The sequence below is a fragment of the Erigeron canadensis genome, chromosome 7 (genome assembly GCF_010389155.1).
Source record: "Erigeron canadensis isolate Cc75 chromosome 7, C_canadensis_v1, whole genome shotgun sequence".
In the NCBI taxonomy this organism is placed as follows: Eukaryota; Viridiplantae; Streptophyta; class Magnoliopsida; order Asterales; family Asteraceae; genus Erigeron; species Erigeron canadensis.
In genome coordinates this window covers 10,048,908-10,068,425 of record NC_057767.1, presented here as the reverse complement: position 1 = coordinate 10,068,425, position 19,518 = coordinate 10,048,908, and the positions used below count along the sequence as shown (strand labels likewise).

The 19,518-nt window shown below is 37.0% G+C and overlaps 2 protein-coding genes and 1 non-coding gene across 4 annotated transcripts; 2 read left to right on the top strand and 1 right to left on the bottom strand.

Moving 5' to 3' along the window:
* Positions 1-8,842: 8,842 nt before the first annotated feature.
* LOC122607828 (tubby-like F-box protein 5) lies at positions 8,843-11,834 on the top strand. 2 transcript variants are annotated; one of them, XM_043780884.1, is made up of 5 exons: positions 8,843-8,980; positions 9,252-9,633; positions 10,096-10,183; positions 10,619-10,751; positions 11,071-11,834. In XM_043780884.1, the coding sequence occupies exons 2-5, from the start codon at positions 9,271-9,273 to the stop codon at positions 11,657-11,659; spliced, it is 1,173 nt and encodes a 390-aa protein (XP_043636819.1). In that variant the 5' UTR covers positions 8,843-8,980; positions 9,252-9,270; the 3' UTR covers positions 11,660-11,834. The 2 variants fall into 2 exon arrangements, with proteins under 2 accessions (XP_043636819.1, XP_043636818.1); XM_043780883.1 differs by lacking the exon at positions 8,843-8,980 and having other exon boundaries at positions 9,205-9,633.
* A 912-nt stretch (positions 11,835-12,746) lies between these two features.
* Positions 12,747-14,386, bottom strand: LOC122608937 (pollen-specific leucine-rich repeat extensin-like protein 1). Its single transcript, XM_043782007.1, has one exon. The coding sequence runs from the start codon at positions 14,384-14,386 to the stop codon at positions 12,836-12,838; it is 1,551 nt and encodes a 516-aa protein (XP_043637942.1). The 3' UTR covers positions 12,747-12,835.
* Positions 14,387-14,964: 578 nt separating this feature from the next.
* TRNAI-AAU lies at positions 14,965-15,038 on the top strand. The gene has a single exon. It is a non-coding gene; the product is annotated as a tRNA-Ile (tRNA).
* The last annotated feature ends 4,480 nt before the right edge of the window (positions 15,039-19,518 follow it).

Below are 19,518 nucleotides of genomic sequence, written 5' to 3'. Positions count from 1 at the left end.
GTATTGTTTATGTTAGGAATGGAGATAATCAAAACTGTATGTCTGTTATATTCCACTAAATTGAAACTTTTTTTACGGATTTTTAATCTTATATGTTACTTTGTTACTTGTGTATCAATCATCGTAAATTTGTTTTTATTTTTCATTTTTTTACCTAAACTTATGAAAGCTTTTTTCATTTGATGATATTTGATTGATTTCAAACTAGCAAAGCTTTTACGCTTTTTCTTGCAAATTCAATTTCTTTCTTGAATCAGTGACATAGTTGTAAAGAATATTTTTCATTTAGCTTGCTATAATCGAAAAGTAATTCATAAAAAAATATGTATACATTCAAAATTTATGAGACCAAAACAACAGTTCGAATTAACGATATACCATGATACAATCCGCTTTATCCTGTAAGAGAAAGACTTCCTTTCGAGAATTTAAAAATAAGTAATAATCAAGAGACCACTTTAAATTAAACTACTAAAATAACTCAAAGTTTTAACTCTATCGAAGTGACCAAAATTCCCAAATTAATTTTTGTAGAATGTCTAAAGGTTCATTAAACCTTATTATGTAGATTACCGGGAGTAGCCATTTAAAAGACATTTCCTCTCCAAAAAGTATTTGGGAACGTCTCGGAATGCCCTTTGAATACCGCAGGGGAGGCGTTCATGACCATAAAAATGTCTTGCCACTTCCATTTTGAACAGGCATTCCGTTTGTTTTTCCCCAATAATCCACTTGTCAACTTGTAGTGTATGGGGGGCATTCAGTGAATGCCTCGTGTAACACCTCGAGCTAGGCTTGAAATGCACCGAAAAGCATGACACAAGATGGAATTACTGTAGAACGAAACTATATGAAATTAAAAGGATTCCGTGAACCCAACAATTTAGTTATAATGTCACAAAGGCATAAGGAGCATTCAACCATCAAAAGTTTTACAAAAACGATATCAAAAGATGGCTCATGATCCTAAGCGAGTCCCATCAATGGGAAATGAATCACGGATCCATGGTCATAGTCCAACTTCTAGCAATGCAATCAAGCTCTTGGGTTATCTTGGTTACCTGAAAAGTGTACTAAACAATGTCAACACTAGGTTGGTGAGTTCGTAAAGAAAGATATACAAGAACACATACCAATGTAATCTAATACATAATTAACATCAACATGATCTAAGATTTTGCACACTTGTACCCAATGTTCCTCAACGTTCACATATCGTTAACAATTGTCATCAAGTACTAAAAGTACCCGTAAAATGTCATCAAGTACGTATTGTTATCACAAATGAATGTTTAGAAGTGGAGTCAGATTCGGAATTTTTAGAAGTGGAGTCAGATTCGACCCAAATGAATGTTATCAAAAGAAACTAGACTCTCATACGATTCCAACGATAGGTCATATGACTCGATTGGACTTACGGATCAAAAGTTATGCACGTTTGAAAAAATCTGACACGAAACTACACAAACTCGCGGCACGAGTTTTCTGGCTCGCGGCACGAGCTTCACAATTACTCGCGGCGCGAGGTACGACACGAGAAATGTTCTGATCAAGGGACACCAAAACTAGCGGCACGAGTTTTCTGGCTCGCGGCAGGAGCTTCACAATTACTCGCGGCGCGAGGTACGACACGAGAAATGTTCTGATCAAGGGACACCAAAACTAGCGGCACGAGTTTGGCTCCTAGCGGCACGACTGGGCTATACTCTGCAACTAACATGAATCAAACACGACCCAAGCACACCCAATCACCATTTTTGACACCTAATTCGACCTTTAGTGCAAAATTAATCAGTTTGAACCTCATAAACATGGTTTTGACCCAAATGAACTCAATTCCATAACACAAGCTTGAATCAAGACATCATTTTTATGCCTAAGTTTGGCCATGACACCTCAAGAACACCAAAAATCCAATTTTTCGACTTCTAGTTGGTTGAGGACACTTTCAAATCGATTTTGAACATAATTACACAAAACTCACGTCACAAATATACTTATTAACACCCATTTTGCTCAAAATCATTCTTGACCTTCAAAAACCCTAATGAAATCCTAGTTTTGAACCCAAATCGATATTGACCCAAATTCGACCAAAAGCGCTTAGATTTGATTGAAAAACATGCTTAACAACTTGAAATAATGAATTTGAACTAGAAATCACTTACCAAAACCTCCACAAGAAGTCAAACCCGAATTTGACCTAATTTGAAGCTTTTTCATACACTTTGAAACTTGGATTTTTGATATGATGCTAGAATGATGATAGGGATGATGATTTTGTTATTAATCTTGTTGAACCCACAATAAATGAAGCAAGATTATAGAGAGAGATTGGGAGTGTGTATGCATTTAGTGAGGTAGAGAGAAAAGTGTAAGGGAAATGAATGAATGGGTGGGGAGATGGGATAAGGTTGGGTTGTCTTGGGTTGGGTTTAACCCATGGGTAGGATCCATATTCGATTCTACTAGTTAAATTAAATGTTATCAAAATGAACGTCGATTGCACTAACTAACGATCTCAATTAGCACATAAGTCTCTAGTTAAACTCATAAATTGACCCATATGAACACATTGCACTCAATTGAACCTCAAATTGCACTTGCATATTTAATAGCTAACTAAATTGTTAGTCAAATTGTACACATAGTCAAAAGGTCAAAATGCACGATTGTTACATCATTCCCCCGTTAAGGGAATTTCGTCCCGAAAGTTGATAGAACCCTAGTCACTAAACAAATGCGGGTATTTAGACCTCATATGATCCTCCCGCTCCCAAGTGAACTCGGCTCCACGCCTAGCACGCCATCGAACCTTGACTATCGTATAACGTTTGTTCTTCAATTTCTTGACCTCTCGTTCCAAGATCTCTACCGGTTCTTCAACAAAATTGAGCTTCTTGTCCACCTGAATCTCCTCCATGGGCACATGATGCGTAGGATTCGCCAAACACTTTCTTAAGTTACAAATATGGAACACGTTATGCACACCACTAAGTTCTTGAGGTAGCTTTAATCGGTATGCCACCTTGCCCACTCGTTCGATGATTTCAAAAGGTCCTATGTATCTTGGTGCAAGCTTGCCTCTTTTTATGAAACGAACAACACCCTTCCACGGGGAGACTTTCAAAAGTACATGATCACCAACATTGAATTCCAAGGGCCTACGCCTCACATCGGCGTATTTCTTTTGTCTTTCACAGGCCAATTGTAATCTCTCCTTAATTTGAGAAATCACCTTGGTTGTTTCAATTACTATTTCCAGCCCAATAAGTTGGCTTTCACCAATTTCCGCCCAAGCGAGTGGAGAACAACACTTTCTACCATAAAGTGCCTCAAATGGTGCCATTTTAATACTCGCGTGGTAACTATTATTGTACGAGAACTCAACCAACGGTAAATGATCCTCCCAATTTCCGCCAAATTCGATAGCACAAGCCCTCAACATGTCTTCAAGCGTTTGGATGGTCCTTTCGGTTTGCCCATCCGTTTGAGGATGAAACGCCGTACTCATGTCAATTTGAGTACCCATTGCTCGTTGAAAAGCTTCCCAAAAGTTTGATTTAAACCGGTTATCTCTATCGGAGATAATAGAAACCGGAACTCCATGTTTTGACATCACTTCTTGAGTGTACAAACGAGCTAGGGTGTCACTCTTATCGGTCTCACGAATGGCTAAGAAGTGAGCCGACTTTGTCAACCGATCCACAATCACCCATATAGTATCACGACCACTTCTTGTCTTCGGTAACTTCGTGATGAAGTCCATTGCAATACGTTCCCATTTCCATTCCGGTATCACCGGTTGTACCAACAAACCGGGTGGCTTCTTATGATCGGCCTTCACTCGTAAGCAAGTAAGGCACTCACTCACATATTTAGCCACGTCACGCTTCATGCCCGACCACCAATAGAAATCCTTTAAGTCAAAGTACATCTTATCCGATCCCGGGTGAACCGAATAGGGTGACCTTTGAGCCTCATTCATAAGAAATGTTCTCAATTTGCCAACGATGGGAATCCAAAGTCTTTCACCTAAATATAGCCCGTTGTCTACCTTTCTATCAAATAGTTGCTCCATGCCATTTAACCCTTCGTTGCCAAAATTTTCCGGTAAGGTAGCTTGTACTTGGGCTTCTATATGCGGTTACTCCCACCGTGAGACTCATGACTCTCGCTCTTCTCGGCTTGACCCTTTCCTTCCTACTCAATGCATCGGCCACGACATTAGCTTTACCCGGATGGTAACGAATGTCACAATCATAGTCACTAAAAAGTTCTATCCACCTTCTTTGTCTCATATTCAACTCACTTTGATTAAAAATATGTTGGAGACTTTTGTGATCGGTGTAGATTACACATTTGGTGCCATAAAGATAATGTCTCCAACACTTCAAAGCGAAAACAACCGCTCCTAATTCCAAATCATGAGTAGGGTAATTTTTCTCATGCACCTTAAGTTGTCGAGAGGCATAAGCAATGACCTTCCCCCGTTGCATAAGCACACACCCCAAACCTTGACCCGAAGCGTCACAATACACCACAAAGTCTTCAATTCCATCCGGAAGACTCAAAATAGGGGCATCACATAACATGTCTTTGAGAGTTTGAAAGGCCAACTCTTGTTTCTCGCCCCACTCAAACCTCCTCTCTTTTTGAGTCAAGAAAGTGAGTGGTTGTGTTATCTTGGAGAAACCTTCAATGAACCTTCGATAATAACCCGCCAATCCAAGAAATTGACGAATCTCGGATGGTGTCTCGGGTCGCCTCCAATTCTTGATCGCTTCAATCTTGCTAGGATCCACATGAATCCCATCCTTGCTAATCACGTGACCCAGGAAATGAACTTCTTCCAACCAAAACTCGCATTTTGAAAACTTTGCATACAACTTCTCATTTCTAAGCAACTCTAGCATCTCACGCAAATGCTCGGCATGATCTTCTTTTGTTTTTGAGTAGACAAGTATGTCATCAATAAAGACAATGACCGATTTGTCTAAGTAGGGTTGACACACCCGATTCATCAAGTCCATGAACACCGCCGGTGCATTAGTCAACCCAAACGGCATAACCGTGAACTCAAAGTGGCCATACCTTGTACAAAACGCTGTCTTTGGTATGTCATTTTCATGAACTCTTAGTTGATGATAGCCCGAACGGAGATCTATTTTTGAGAAGTATTTGGCACCTTGCAAACAATCAAAAAGTTCATCAATTCTAGGAAGTGGATACCGGTTCTTCACCGTGAGCTTGTTCAGTTCCCGGTAATCAATGCACATCCTAAAGGATCCATCTTTCTTCTTCACAAATAAGATTGGAGCTCCCCAAGGCGATTGACTAGGTCGAATGAACCCTTTATCTTGAAGTTCTTCAAGTTGAGATTTTAACTCTTGTATTTCCGTCAAGGCAAGTCTATATGGAGCCTTAGCCACCATAGTCCAACTTCTAGCAATGCAATCAAGCTCTTGGGTTATCTTGGTTACCTGAAAAGTGTACTAAACAATGTCAACACTAGGTTGGTGAGTTCGTAAGGAAAGATGAACAAGAACACATACCAATGTAATCTAATACATAATTAACATCAACATGATCTAAGATTTTGCACACTTGTACCCAATGTTCCTCAACGTTCACATATCGTTAACAATTGTCATCAAGTACTAAAAGTACCCGTAAAATGTCATCAAGTACGTATTGTACCCGTATAATGTCATCAAGTACTAAGTGTACCCATTGTAATGTCATCATGCACCCCATTATGCTCATTGCACGTAACTTGATCATCAATGTCCACACAAAATCAAACACCTTGTATATATACTTTGTACGATACTACTTTTGAAAGGCCTTTGATGTTTATATATAGGGTCACCCGCAGCCTTCCCACCACATCTCCAACCTTTCAAAGGCATTAACGTCTTCCATATATACACAACTATCCTAAAAACGTCTCAACATACACATACAATAACCATACAATGAAACACATACTTGCACGTCTACAAAATCATCACACAACATGTAAATCACAAATGTCATCGATGCACAAGGTACACTTTTCAGCCGACTCTTAAAAGAGTATGGGAAACTACGAAAACTCACCTTTGCCTTGCAAATGTTAAGATTAAAATGAGCTACAACGTCAATTGTTCACCAAATGTTCACGACCTATCAAGGTATAACATAATGTCGTCAATGTCATCTCTAAACCCTAGAACAAGTTGGTCTAATTATTTCAAGTCAGGTCACAACTCACTAACGCTTCAATGACCCTTTTCGAGTAAGAAGCAAGACACTTTGATCCGGAATTTTTAGAAGTGGAGTCAGATTCGACCCAAATGAATGTTATCACAAGAAACTAGACTCTCATACGATTCCAAAGATAGGTCATATGACTCGATTGGACTTACGGATCAAAAGTTATGCACGTTTGAAAAAATCTGACACGAAACTACACAAACTCGCGGCACGAGTTTTCTGGCTCGCGGCACGAGCTTCACAATTACTCGCGGCGCGAGGTACGACACGAGAAATGTTCTGATCAAGGGACACCAAAACTAGCGGCACGAGTTTTCTGGCTCGCGGCAGGAGCTTCACAATTACTCGCGGCGCGAGGTACGACACGAGAAATGTTCTGATCAAGGGACACCAAAACTAGCAGCACGAGTTTGGCTCCTAGCGGCACGACTGGGCTATACTCTGCAACTAACATGAATCAAACACGACCCAAGCACACCCAATCACCATTTTTGACACCTAATTCGACCTTTAGTGCAAAATTAATCAGTTTGAACCTCATAAACATGGTTTTGACCCAAATGAACTCAATTCCATAACACAAGCTTGAATCAAGACATCATTTTTATGCCTAAGTTTGGCCATGACACCTCAAGAACACCAAAAATCCAATTTTTCGACTTCTAGTTGGTTGAGGACACTTTCAAATCGATTTTGAACATAATTACACAAAACTCACGTCACAAATATACTTATTAACACCCATTTTGCTCAAAATCATTCTTGACCTTCAAAAACCCTAATGAAATCCTAGTTTTGAACCCAAATCGATATTGACCCAAATTCGACCAAAAGCGCTTAGATTTGATTGAAAAACATGCTTAACAACTTGAAATAATGAATTTGAACTAGAAATCACTTACCAAAACCTCCACAAGAAGTCAAACCCGAATTTGACCTAATTTGAAGCTTTTTCATACACTTTGAAACTTGGATTTTTGATATGATGCTAGAATGATGATAGGGATGATGATTTTGTTATTAATCTTGTTGAACCCACAATAAATGAAGCAAGATTATAGAGAGAGATTGGGAGTGTGTATGCATTTAGTGAGGTAGAGAGAAAAGTGTAAGGGAAATGAATGAATGGGTGGGGAGATGGGATAAGGTTGGGTTGTCTTGGGTTGGGTTTAACCCATGGGTAGGATCCATATTCGATTCTACTAGTTAAATTAAATGTTATCAAAATGAACGTCGATTGCACTAACTAACGATCTCAATTAGCACATAAGTCTCTAGTTAAACTCATAAATTGACCCATATGAACACATTGCACTCAATTGAACCTCAAATTGCACTTGCATATTTAATAGCTAACTAAATTGTTAGTCAAATTGTACACATAGTCAAAAGGTCAAAATGCACGATTGTTACACCTCGAGCCCTCGACTTCTGATAGTCTTATGCTCTTTTGAAATGTAGAATTAATTACCAATCACGCTATCTTTAACTCTTACCTTTTAGCCAAAAATCCTTCTAGAACCACTTTATACCTTGACCCTACATATACACAACAACAACAACAACAACAACAACTGTACCCAATCCTTGAGCGGGGTATGGGGGAGGTGAGCTGTAGAAAGTCTTACCTCTACCCAGAGGTATAGAGACTGCTTCCATAAGGACCTCCGGCCAAAAAAATGTAAAAGTCGTACAAGGGTAAAGTGTTTATACCTGTCTGTCGAGAAAATGCTAAGATGATATACTTGTCAGTTGTGTCCGTATGATATGGCTACCTCACGAGTAGAGAAAAGTAGCAAACGTACGGCCTAAAAAATACCTTAGCATAGTACATAAGATCTAGCAACCATAATACGCAAATAACAGCATAAAATGTAGGAACATAATAAACAAAGTCTTCAGTAAGGGGCTCAGAAAAGAGGGATGTAAATAAACCGCCATGACAACCAAACTTATACGCAAGAATTTACTAAAGACTAAGGGGATTAAACTATTTCTAAACAACCTACGTAGCAAAGTACCTTAGGCCACTAGGCCAAACTAATCCTAGTCTACTCGCAAAAACACTCCCACACGACAAAGGTAACCTATACACCTAGTCCTTTACACGCTAACTTAGCTGCCTAGCTAGACATTAACTTAGACTAATCCTAGTCCTCTCCCAAGCACCCAAACCCCTAAACTAGTCCTAGTTCTCTAATAAACTCTCATCGGTCATGTCCTCCAACAGGCAAAGCAATTTGGGGTAACCAAGAGTAACCTCCCCCTTCGATTTTGGCCTCTCTCTACTCCGGCCAAAACCTCTACGGAGGTTACTGAGAACCAAAGTCTAAGGAAAAAAAGAAAAAAAAAAAAAAAAGTAACCTGTTAGTAAATTTGTCTACAACTCGGCTTCCTCATTTTTCTAAAGTAATGATTTGCTTCTATTATCATACATTTTTTTAAAATCATTGCGTTTATTCCACCATGTTATGTAATCATGTAGAATTCATGCATGAGTTCAAAATAGCTTCCATTTATTAGTTGCTTTCCCAACATCTTGCATAAAAAGAGAAAAAGCTATTTGCTTCTTTTTCATTTCAATATCTTGATCAAGATTTTCTCAATCTCATAATATGACCACATTGTGTATCTTATAATGCATGAGCCAGCTTTTGCTATTTTGCAACAGTGATACACAAAATTATTGAAGAATAGGCATCAAGTTTGCCTATACACTAAGGTAGTACATCAAACTTCAATTTTTACTTTCAAATATATATGAATTGTTTCTATACTATGTAATTAAGATAAATGGTTTTTAAATCTTATGAGCGTTTCTGAACCCTTTCCTGAAACTCAAAAATTTAACTTGTGAGGTTCAAAGTCTCGTTAGGATAAGACGTCTGACCATTAGGCCACCTTAATTAGTGGGGATTATTTTGTGACTTACTTAGTGATCATATAATGTTTAGCATATGTGGTTTTATTAATTTTTTTCGTTTCGAATACAGAAGGGGAAGTTATATAAACATGCCATTAATCAAATGTCTAGTTGGCCCGAATACAGAAGAGGGTAGTAGTGGAATCAAATCAAGAAAACGAATTCAGAAGAAAACGCGAGGTAGATCACATATAGCTCCAGTTAACTATGAAACGCCGTCATTACCACCACCACCACCACCTTTGATCAATGATGGAAAATGGAAGAATTTGCCAATTGAGTTGCTTCTTGATATAATTAAGCGAGTTGAGGCGAGTAAGACGTCGTGGCCAGCTAGACGAGATGTGGTTGTTTGTGCTGCAGTTTGCAGGTTATGGAGGGATACTGTGAAACAGGTTGTGAAAACACCTGAGCAATGTGGATTGATCACTTTCCCCATTTCATTGAAACAGGTAGTTCATGCTTCACATTTGATTCCATTAAGTCCCCACATTTGTTATTTTTTGTGTTTATTTCCTAAAATACTGATTTTTGATACCATCAAATTAATTTATGTCCAATTAGGTTATTAAAAGATAACTTTATGTTCCTTTTGAATCATTATAAGATTTTTTTCATGGTGTTTAATATGATAACTTTTGTAAACTAGATGTAGATTTTACACACAAAACCTTGATTTTATGTGTAATTGATAGATATTTTATAAAAATAGCAAAAATTTTTAACAGTTTTATTGTGTCTCAAAATGGATACAACACCATCTGTTAATGACTCGGTTGGGGAAAACATAGTTTGATGGTATGGAAAAGGCAAAGGAGAAAGTATTTTATGTAATAAACTCAGTTTTTATTATGTATTTTACTAAAATATATACATCTGATCATTGTCGGTTTACTGTGATTCGTAAACGTCAGCCTGGAGCAAGAGGTGAACCTATTCAATGTTTTATAAGGAGGGATAGGACTAGTTCAACTTTTCGGTTATATCTTGGCTTGAGCCCAGGTACGAATTTTTCCTTACAAAATCCTAAGTTCACTTATAGGTCTCAACTTTGACCCATTTGTGTTATAGTTTTGTCTAATGGGTCAAATGGATAATACTGAAACTTTTAGCGAAGATTGAAATGTTAAATGCGTAAAAAACTGGCCTCAAATTTGCCCAAGGTGTTTTGAAAGTACATAAAATCACCGAACTAAACGTTGCAGCAATACCGTTTGTACTTTTAAAAGAGGAGACCAAAAAGTTCTTGCAAGCCAGCCCAACCATTTCAATCCTCATTTAAAAATTACGCATTTAGGCCTGTTACCCAACGCACTCCACCAGACCATTTTGAAGCCTCTAATGTTAATTTGTTAGAGTATGTTAAATGATTACTTCGTTGGAAGTAGATTGGATAAAAACTGATAATAGATAATATTGATGTATTTTGATAATTAGCACTGGCTGGAGAGGCAAGCAAGCTGTTGTTGGCAGCAAAGAAGGTGAGAAAGGCTACAGGAACAGAGTTTCTGATCTCATTATCTGCTGATGAATTTTCTCGAGCAAACAATACTTACGTCGGAAAATTAAGGTTACTTTTCTAAATATCTCATTCCTTATTTCTAGAGGTTGCAATATGGATGGGTTGAGCAGGTTAGGTAATGCATCAAACAAGTTCTCGTTGAGTCTTTTTTCCACTTTCTGAGTACTTATCACTTAGTGATGCGTTATTTGTAATTAGAAAGCCAGTATAGTTATCGAACTATCAAGGGACTCACAACCCATCTGACATGTTCCACTTTTAGCTATAATTTTTAACTTGACCCATATGAATTAAAACACAACCCGAATTGACTCATCTATGAATTTTTCTTCCTTTTCACTTACCGACTGATTTTATTTGTGAGCAGTTCCAATTTTCTTGGCACCAAGTTTGTCATTTATGATCAGCCTCCTTGTGACCATCTTATCCAATCAAACCCAAAATTTGGGTCAAAGACGGTTTCTTGTGTGGTATTACCAATGGTTAAATCCAAAGTGATCATGATATCTTATGAGCTTAATTTTCTAAGAACTAAAGGGCCAAGAAGAATGCATTGCACAATGAACACAATCCCTTCATCTGCAGTTCAAGAAGACGGGACTGCTCCTACTCCATCAACATTTTTAGATGATGACTTTTCACCTAATTTCCACACTTCAAACAAGAAAGAAGACCCGTTGATTTTGAAAAACAAATCACCTAGGTGGCATGAGCAACTTCAGTGTTGGTGTTTAAATTTCAAAGGGCGCGTTACCGTTGCATCTGTTAAGAACTTCCAGTTGACAGTTGACATGCCCCAAAGTAGTCAAAGTTCAGAACAACAAGAGGATGTGATACTGCAGTTTGGAAAAATCGGAAAAGATATCTTTACTATGGATTATTGCTACCCGTTATCTACTTTTCAGGCATTTGCGATATGTTTAAGCAGTTTCGACACTAAACCAGCTTGTGAATAAAAACTTGGCTTATTGCTATTGTGCCCCACATTATCATGCTTTTCCTATCCTCTAAAATCTTTGTAAATACTTTAAATGGTGATCCTGATCCTCTACTTTAATGCATAAAAAGTAAGAATAGAATTTCCTTTTGTCCTATGCATAGTTAGGAGCAGCCTTATGCATTCGTTCTTGATTAGTCCTCGACTCATGTTCCATAGAACACCATAAGGTTGGATTCGTCCTTGGATTCATCCTTGGTCACTCGTCCCCCCATGGACGAGTTGTTTAAAGGTTTTTTTTATTTTTTTATTTGTGAGTCTATAATAAATAAATGATGGGTCCAAGATTAATCCTGGTATAAGGTTGGTTTAAGGAGGATTAGTCATTGGATGGTTTTTTGCTGATGTGGCGCTGATTAGGACTAGTTCTCCGAACTCTGACATAAGGTTTTTCCTTAGATTCCGGAAAATATGAAAGAATTTCACATAACATTATCCGTTTTGGTTATTCTATTTGTAGATTATTTCAAGGTAGCAAAATGGCTGATTGAGTAAAAGGTCAAAATAGGACTGGGTTAGATATGTAACCTTCAGTACGACTTGGGTTGGGTTGACCATAAACACTTTCGGCTAAACTAAAATGGGCTGATTGGATTTTAAACATTCATACATTAAAATCGCCCATTATGCAATCGTTGTATGTTTAACTCATTTCTGTTCAATAATTTTGTTCGTTTACCCGTTTGACTCAACAACAATGGGACCCAATCCCTGGGCGGGGTATAGGGGAGGTGAGTTGTAGACAGTCTTATCTCTACCCAGAGGTAGAGAGACTGCTTCCAATAGGGACCTCCCGCCGCAAAGAGATGGAATAGAAGAGTGGAGAAAGTTTAGTTACCATACCTGTCGTCCAATAATAGCATACGAAGGTATACCTGTCTGTGTACACCCGACCACAGAAAGGGACGACAAAAGTAGCAAAACGGCGACCTAGATAACTTAAGCACCCGTTTGACTCATAATAGATAAATAAACCACAACTGAAACCAACCCTTTAACTTCACAGATTAGATAAAATTAGGAAACCAAATCACAAATGAGTGTAAATTAGATCAAGAAAACACAAGAGTATCATTGATGGTGGATAATCATCCTTCCCTTATTCTATACATTTTTTTCACAAATGAACTAAAACTTAAGATACATCCATCTGATCATCTTTGTTACTTTTTTCCCCGCTGCTATAGCGACAACCATGTCGTCTGGACTTCTGTGGATCATTCGGGTCAGAATCACTCGACTCCATGAAAAGGCCTCTTAGACATCTCCTTCTGATAGTATGCTTCTGTTTCGGGCTAATGTTGAGTTTAACTTTATTTTTATCCATCAACTTTATATACTTCCTTTTCGGTTTTTTCACGTCCATTGGATCCCAAGAACCTAAATGAACACCTGGTTTTTTTTCTGTAATTGTGCAGTTAAACACCATTGAGTTATTTATCCCTTGAATATTGCAGTTAATATACGCATTTTTATCCTCATTTTCCTTTTCTGGTGCCTTTTCGGTTGAGCTTTCTTCTCCATCAGTAGTGTCTGTGATCTCATCAGGGTTGTGTTTGTACCTTCTAGTGATATGAATCGATTTTCCTCGCCTGTTTGCTGCAGAATTTATATGCATTGACGTCCCTCGGTTTCTTCCAGAAAGTGTAATAACACTTGGAATTTTCTCATTCCAAATTTGGCTTATTGGTTCTGTATGAACGTTATCCGTGGTTTCTTCATGTTGTGGCCCGTTTGATTCTGCGTTTTCAGCATAATCAGGTTCTGGGATTTCGTTACCTGGATGTGAAAGTATTGATTTGGTCTTTTCGTCTTCATGGTGGTTGTCTTGTGTTATGTGAGTTTTGTTTAATGGTTTTTCTTTAAATTGTGATTCTGAATTAGAATGGTCACTTGATAGCTCTGTGGATGTTTCATCATGAGTTTGTGGGACAGTTTTCGTTTCTCCTGCCACTTTGTTTATGGAATCATTAGGGGCTGGATCAGTAGCAGGATTGACATCCGTTCGACCGTCATTTGAAGCCTTTTTTGTTGATCTTTCAGCTTCAGGTGGTGACTCGAGCAATTTAGGTGAAGAAGGTGGTTGAGTAGACGTACGAGATGGTGATGGTGGATGTGAAGAAACCGGTGACTGAATGCGCGAATGAGATGATGACGAGGTTGGTGAGGGTTCATGTTGTGGTGGTGGTGATGGTTTATTTTGTGGTTCTAGTGGTGAATCAGGGACTGTGCCCAAAGATCGAACTGGTGGCAATGGTGGTGATGCAGGTGGTGGCGGTGGTGGTAATGGCGTTGGTCTAACTACTGGCTCGGGTAATGAATCAGGGACTGTGCCCAAAGATCGATTTGGTGGGGTTTGTGATGATTCAGTTTGCACTTGTAGTAATGGTGTTGGCTTAACTGATGATGGCTCGAGTGATGAAGCTGGGACAGTGCCTAGAGGCAGACTTGGTGGCGTAGGTGGTAATGTAGCTGGTACTTGAGGTGAAGGTGGTCTAACAGGTAATGCAGGTGGCGGTGATGGTAATGGTGCACGTGGTTGAGGTGTTGGTGCTGGTGCAGGTTGAGGTTGTGGTCTAGGTGGCCTTCTTACCGTGGTTTGGGTGGTAGGAGTAGTGGGACGAGGAGATGGGATAGGTCTCAACCGAGGGACACGAAAGCGAAAGGCGGATCTTTGGTCTGTCATGATGTTTGAATGGAGCAAATGGAAAGGAATTGATCTTGTGGTAAATAGTACAAGGACATGGTTGGTTTGATACCTTGGAAGGCTTATGAAAGGAGGCTTAGCTTATGAAGAATTCTTAACTTCTTTTGTAGGCAACTTTATGTTTCATCTTTGTATGTATTCCATTCCCATTCAGCTATCATTTTCAAAGAATCTTTTAAAGTTGTAAAGCTTTGTGGATTTTGCAATGGAAAGTGTTATAACTTGCCTTCAATCACAAGTTGTTACTTGCATTTGTGTGCTATTTTTCAGTTAATTGATAGCGGTGTTTCACTATTAGATAGGGGCTTTTCAATAGATAAACTCGTTATAGAGTTTGTGAAAATTATATGAAAACGTCGAACCCAAATATACCGTAAAATGCCAAAATCCTTATACGTTTGGCCAAACTCACATGTTGTATGAAATATTTTGAAGTGGATTAATAAAGTTATCTGATGAAAAATAGGCATTGGAGTATACTATGGTATTAAAGGAATCACAGTAATGATAAATACTAATTTGCTTTATCTGTTATCTTGGAAATAAAGATATCAACAGGCCTATTAGCTCAGCTGGTTAGAGCGTCGTGCTAATAACGCGAAGGTCGCAGGTTCGAGACCTGCATGGGCCATATTTTTTATTTTGAAATTTAAAGCTTGTTTCATCCTATTTATAGGTCATCCGACTAGCTATATTTTCCAAATGAACCGCTTGATAATAGGCCTGTTAAATCTTATACCAATTAGCTATATTTTCCAAATGAAGCAGTTAAATCTCAACTAATACAAAACTATTTTTTCCGAGTAATGTGGTTAGTTCTCAACTAAGAGAACGATGGTGTTATGACGTGTGAGAAAAAGACGATATAAAAACAAATTGCACCAATTAAATTGTTTAGGTTGTTGAACATGAGATTCAACATTTTACTAACGACTAAAAAAAAAGGTTGTCCTTCAGACCAAAAAGAGGCCGCAAGGAAAACCAACGTCACATAAAGGAGCATAGTTTTACAACCTCGATCGTATAGTTGCTATGCATTAAGCTTATTATTTTATTTTTTCTTTGAATTGTTGTTTTATCATTATTTCATGTAAGTAGCTCATGTCAAACTGTACATGGTTGGTTCGTCAAACCACTAACATCGAAATGGATCGCGTGTAGAATATTCTTTTGAGTCGTGTGACTACTTTTCTTTTTTTAACTAATTTGATCCCATTGATTGCCTTATGGACAACTCTAAGAAATACGAGTTTGAACTAAGAGAATGTGTACATTACAAGTGATAGAGGTCGAAAACTACTCTTATTCACGATAAGTTTAAGAAGTTTTCTTATGGAACTGGGGATGGTTTCGGTATAGGAACCACTTGATACCAGAACCAGTTATCATCAATAGTTTGTACCGGTATAGTATCAATAATTTCAGATTTTCAGGCAACATTACTTCGATCTACTAAAAAAAGTTTTATTAGAATATATAGAAAATCAAATATTCAAATAACATTACATCTGTCTATACTTCATAACTGTATTTAATATTCATTTTTAAATATGTAATATGCTAACTTCGATCTGCGATCTTTTATTTTATTACTGTTGATTGATATAACTAATACTAATAAAATATTCAGAAAGTATATATAATTAACACCTATTAAATATAACATGTTTAACTAATTGAACGATACTATCACGTTTACAAATTGCATATAAAATTAGATTGACTGAAGAATAATCAAATCCTTGATAATATATGAATTTGTGATGACTAATCAATATATTTTTAAGTTGCATGTAGATTCTAGTCTTATATATATATATATATATATATTGAAAGGTGTGTGTCATTTGCTCGCAACAGAGGATTTAGCTTACGTTGTATTAACCAGGTCCGCGCCAGAGAGTCCCCTCACCCTCAATACCTAGTAGGAGGAGAAACTCTCAACTAAACCGCCCGAAGGCACGACATTTAATTGGGATAAAACTTTGCATCGACTCAAACATACTTCACTGGAGGACTTTGTTTTGAAAATCCTTTAAATGTCTTTTCCATGTCTCAAACTCGAGACCTCCAGTATGTAAAACTGGTGTATAGATATTTTATAAATACGGGTAAATCATGTAGTTAAGTTGCCTTTACTAATACAATGCATGTAAAACTGTATATGAAGGTATGCAACTATCAAAAAAATTCGATTGTACGCACAATTTATATATCTTAGTATCTCTCTAATTTCTTTTTTACTTTTCTTTATGCATTTAAGAACTTGCAAAGTCGAAATCACATACCCTCAACTATTGTTACTCTATTTCTTAATTTCTTAAAATACCAACACTATCTTTTCATGTATTATTATTTTGGATAATGATTAATAAGCTTGAATCATTAACTTAAAATGGACCTAGAAATGGACAAATTATCAAAAGTATATATGAAGGGAGGGAAATGATGCATGACATGCCAGATGATGAATTGTTTAGGTGTTCATATGTTTAGGTTGAAATTTTAGGTTTATCTAGCATTACATCGCATTAGACGATTAGCTTGCTATTTCCCATTATTAATGTTTACACGTTACATTTAAGAAAAACGTGGATATGAATAACCCATCACCACCAGTCATCATAATTTTATATTTCAAGCATCAAATGGTCCTACAATGTTAGAGTCTACTAAAAATTTTAACTCATTTAAAATTTTCATTCTAAACGGTTGAAATCAATTTGATGGTAGCTATCATCTAACTTTGTCCTGGTGTTATCTATGATCTTTATTCCTTTTTAATATATCTCTTTTTATTTTCACAAGCTGATCAGTTTCTTTTTCTAAGAAAGGTATTTTGAAATAACAAATCTTTTTGACTTAGATATACATAGTCTAAACAAAATATCTCATGATTGTTTACGACAATTTTCTTTGATCATCCCCATTTCTTAAGAATTTTAACTACTATAATTTGTCTCACTTTATACATTAAAACACTATGAACCACACCATAATATGATATTGGCATGCTTGTATAATTTGCTTTCTAATTTGGATCTCAAAATTTAGTTGATATATTTTGTTGCTTTACCTAATCCACCTCATTCATTATCATCTTAAAATGTATCTATATTACTCCCTCCGTCCCAATTTAAATGTTCTATTTTAACTTGTCAAGTCTTTCTTTCATAACTTTGACCGTAAATAATTTTGTTTGTGTTATATTACTTGATGAAAATCATATCAATGTAAAATACATTTAAAACCCTATCCAATCATATATATTACATCAAATATTATATAATACAAACAAAAATATTGACGGTCAAAGTTAAGCACGAAAGACCCAAAATGTCAAACTATGACATTTAAATTGGGACGGAGGGAGTATATTATAAGAATAATAGTCTATTGTTGAAAGTTACATGGGAAAAATTGTCTAAAAAACCCTTGATGATTAAATTATACTATAGATTCTTTTTTTTTATTTAAATATCTTCATTAACCATTTATATCAATTATTTTTTACATTATTTACAACATTCGACACCGGCTTTACCACCAACAGTCGCCCCACCAGTATACCACCGCTGCAGGGTACCATACTAGTAATACTTGAGCCAAATAGATATAGATATAAAAATATTTTATAGTGGTAATTCTCAAATGACAAGCTGTCTTTTTTCGTTCTTATCATATCTTAGGAGTTGAGGTTATTGACGTTTTTTTTTTGTTCGAAATTAATATTAATGAAAGACTAGAGAGAAACTAGAAGTGCAAGATACAAGAAATAGAAAAATTACATCAGGGGTCGAGGCTAAAACTACACCACTCTGTCCAACATAAGTGGTTTTCCCAGGTTCTATTAGACAACCAAAGGTAAGTAACACTTTTCAGTTCCTTGAAAGCATAGTGAATGGAAGGTAATTTGTTAGAGAAGACTCGATCATTCCGAATTTTCCATATCGTCCAGCAGAATGCAAGTACAATGAGGTTGATAAGGGGCAAATTCTCGAGCTTATGAGTGGATCATTATGGAGGTGAAACATGTAACGCCCGTCGTTTAAAAATATGGATTTCCAAAAACTTTTGCCTAACGGCGTCAAAAGAAAACAGAAGTAAACTTTAAAAGTCTAAACCAGAAAACTCTGTTTAGTTTATTGATTAAATGGTGTTACTAGCCATATCATCAAAATAAGTTCAAATGGAAACCCATCGTTTGCCCAATATTAAACAACCGAACACATTGTCAATACAAAACGTTATTATCTAAACATAAAGCAAATGTCTAAAGCGAGCAGCCACTATGGGGAAACCATAGTCAGCTTCAAGATCATCTACTCATGCCTCACATCTTCTCACATCACCCTGTTCACTATTGTTGGACCTGAGGGCACAACACATTTTAAAAGAGCAAGTGTTAGCTAACGAATTAGCTAAGTAAGATAACACATACTTTATAAAATGTTTGTCCGTTTAAAACATTATATAAAAGTCATATTAAGTCGTTAAGGCACATATCATCAAACATATCATGTCACATACATATTATAGCATCAACATCTTTCATATTAGGATGGATCATCCTAAATGTGCCTAGTCATCTTTTGCATCTCCACATATCACATCTAAACATCTTTATTGTTGTGACATGAGTCACACATCTCATATAACATATACATCTTTGTAAGTGTGACATAAGTCACACCCGACTGGATGGATAAACCTTACGGCTGTACATCAATGTCGTTAAGGAATGGCAAGCCAATCCCGGAGTAATCCGTATGTTCAAGGCAATTGGGGCGGGTCAGACCTCCCGTATTACTCTTCACATCTTTGACCATGTTGCAAGGAGCCACCCAAGCAACCACATCTACGCACTTAGCCGGGCAAGGGCAAGTACGGGTTAAGCTTAACACTTTCATCTAAAATTATGAGCTCGATTTCACATCTCATATAATTTAGGTGTTCATATTACCTAAACATTATCACATATACATCTTAATGTTTGGTCCCTTAAACGTGCACGTGTCATGGCAACTTAATAAGTCTATTGAACTAGATGAACAAGCCATATAGTCATGCACATTTATATATCATCAACATATAACACATCTCAATTCATC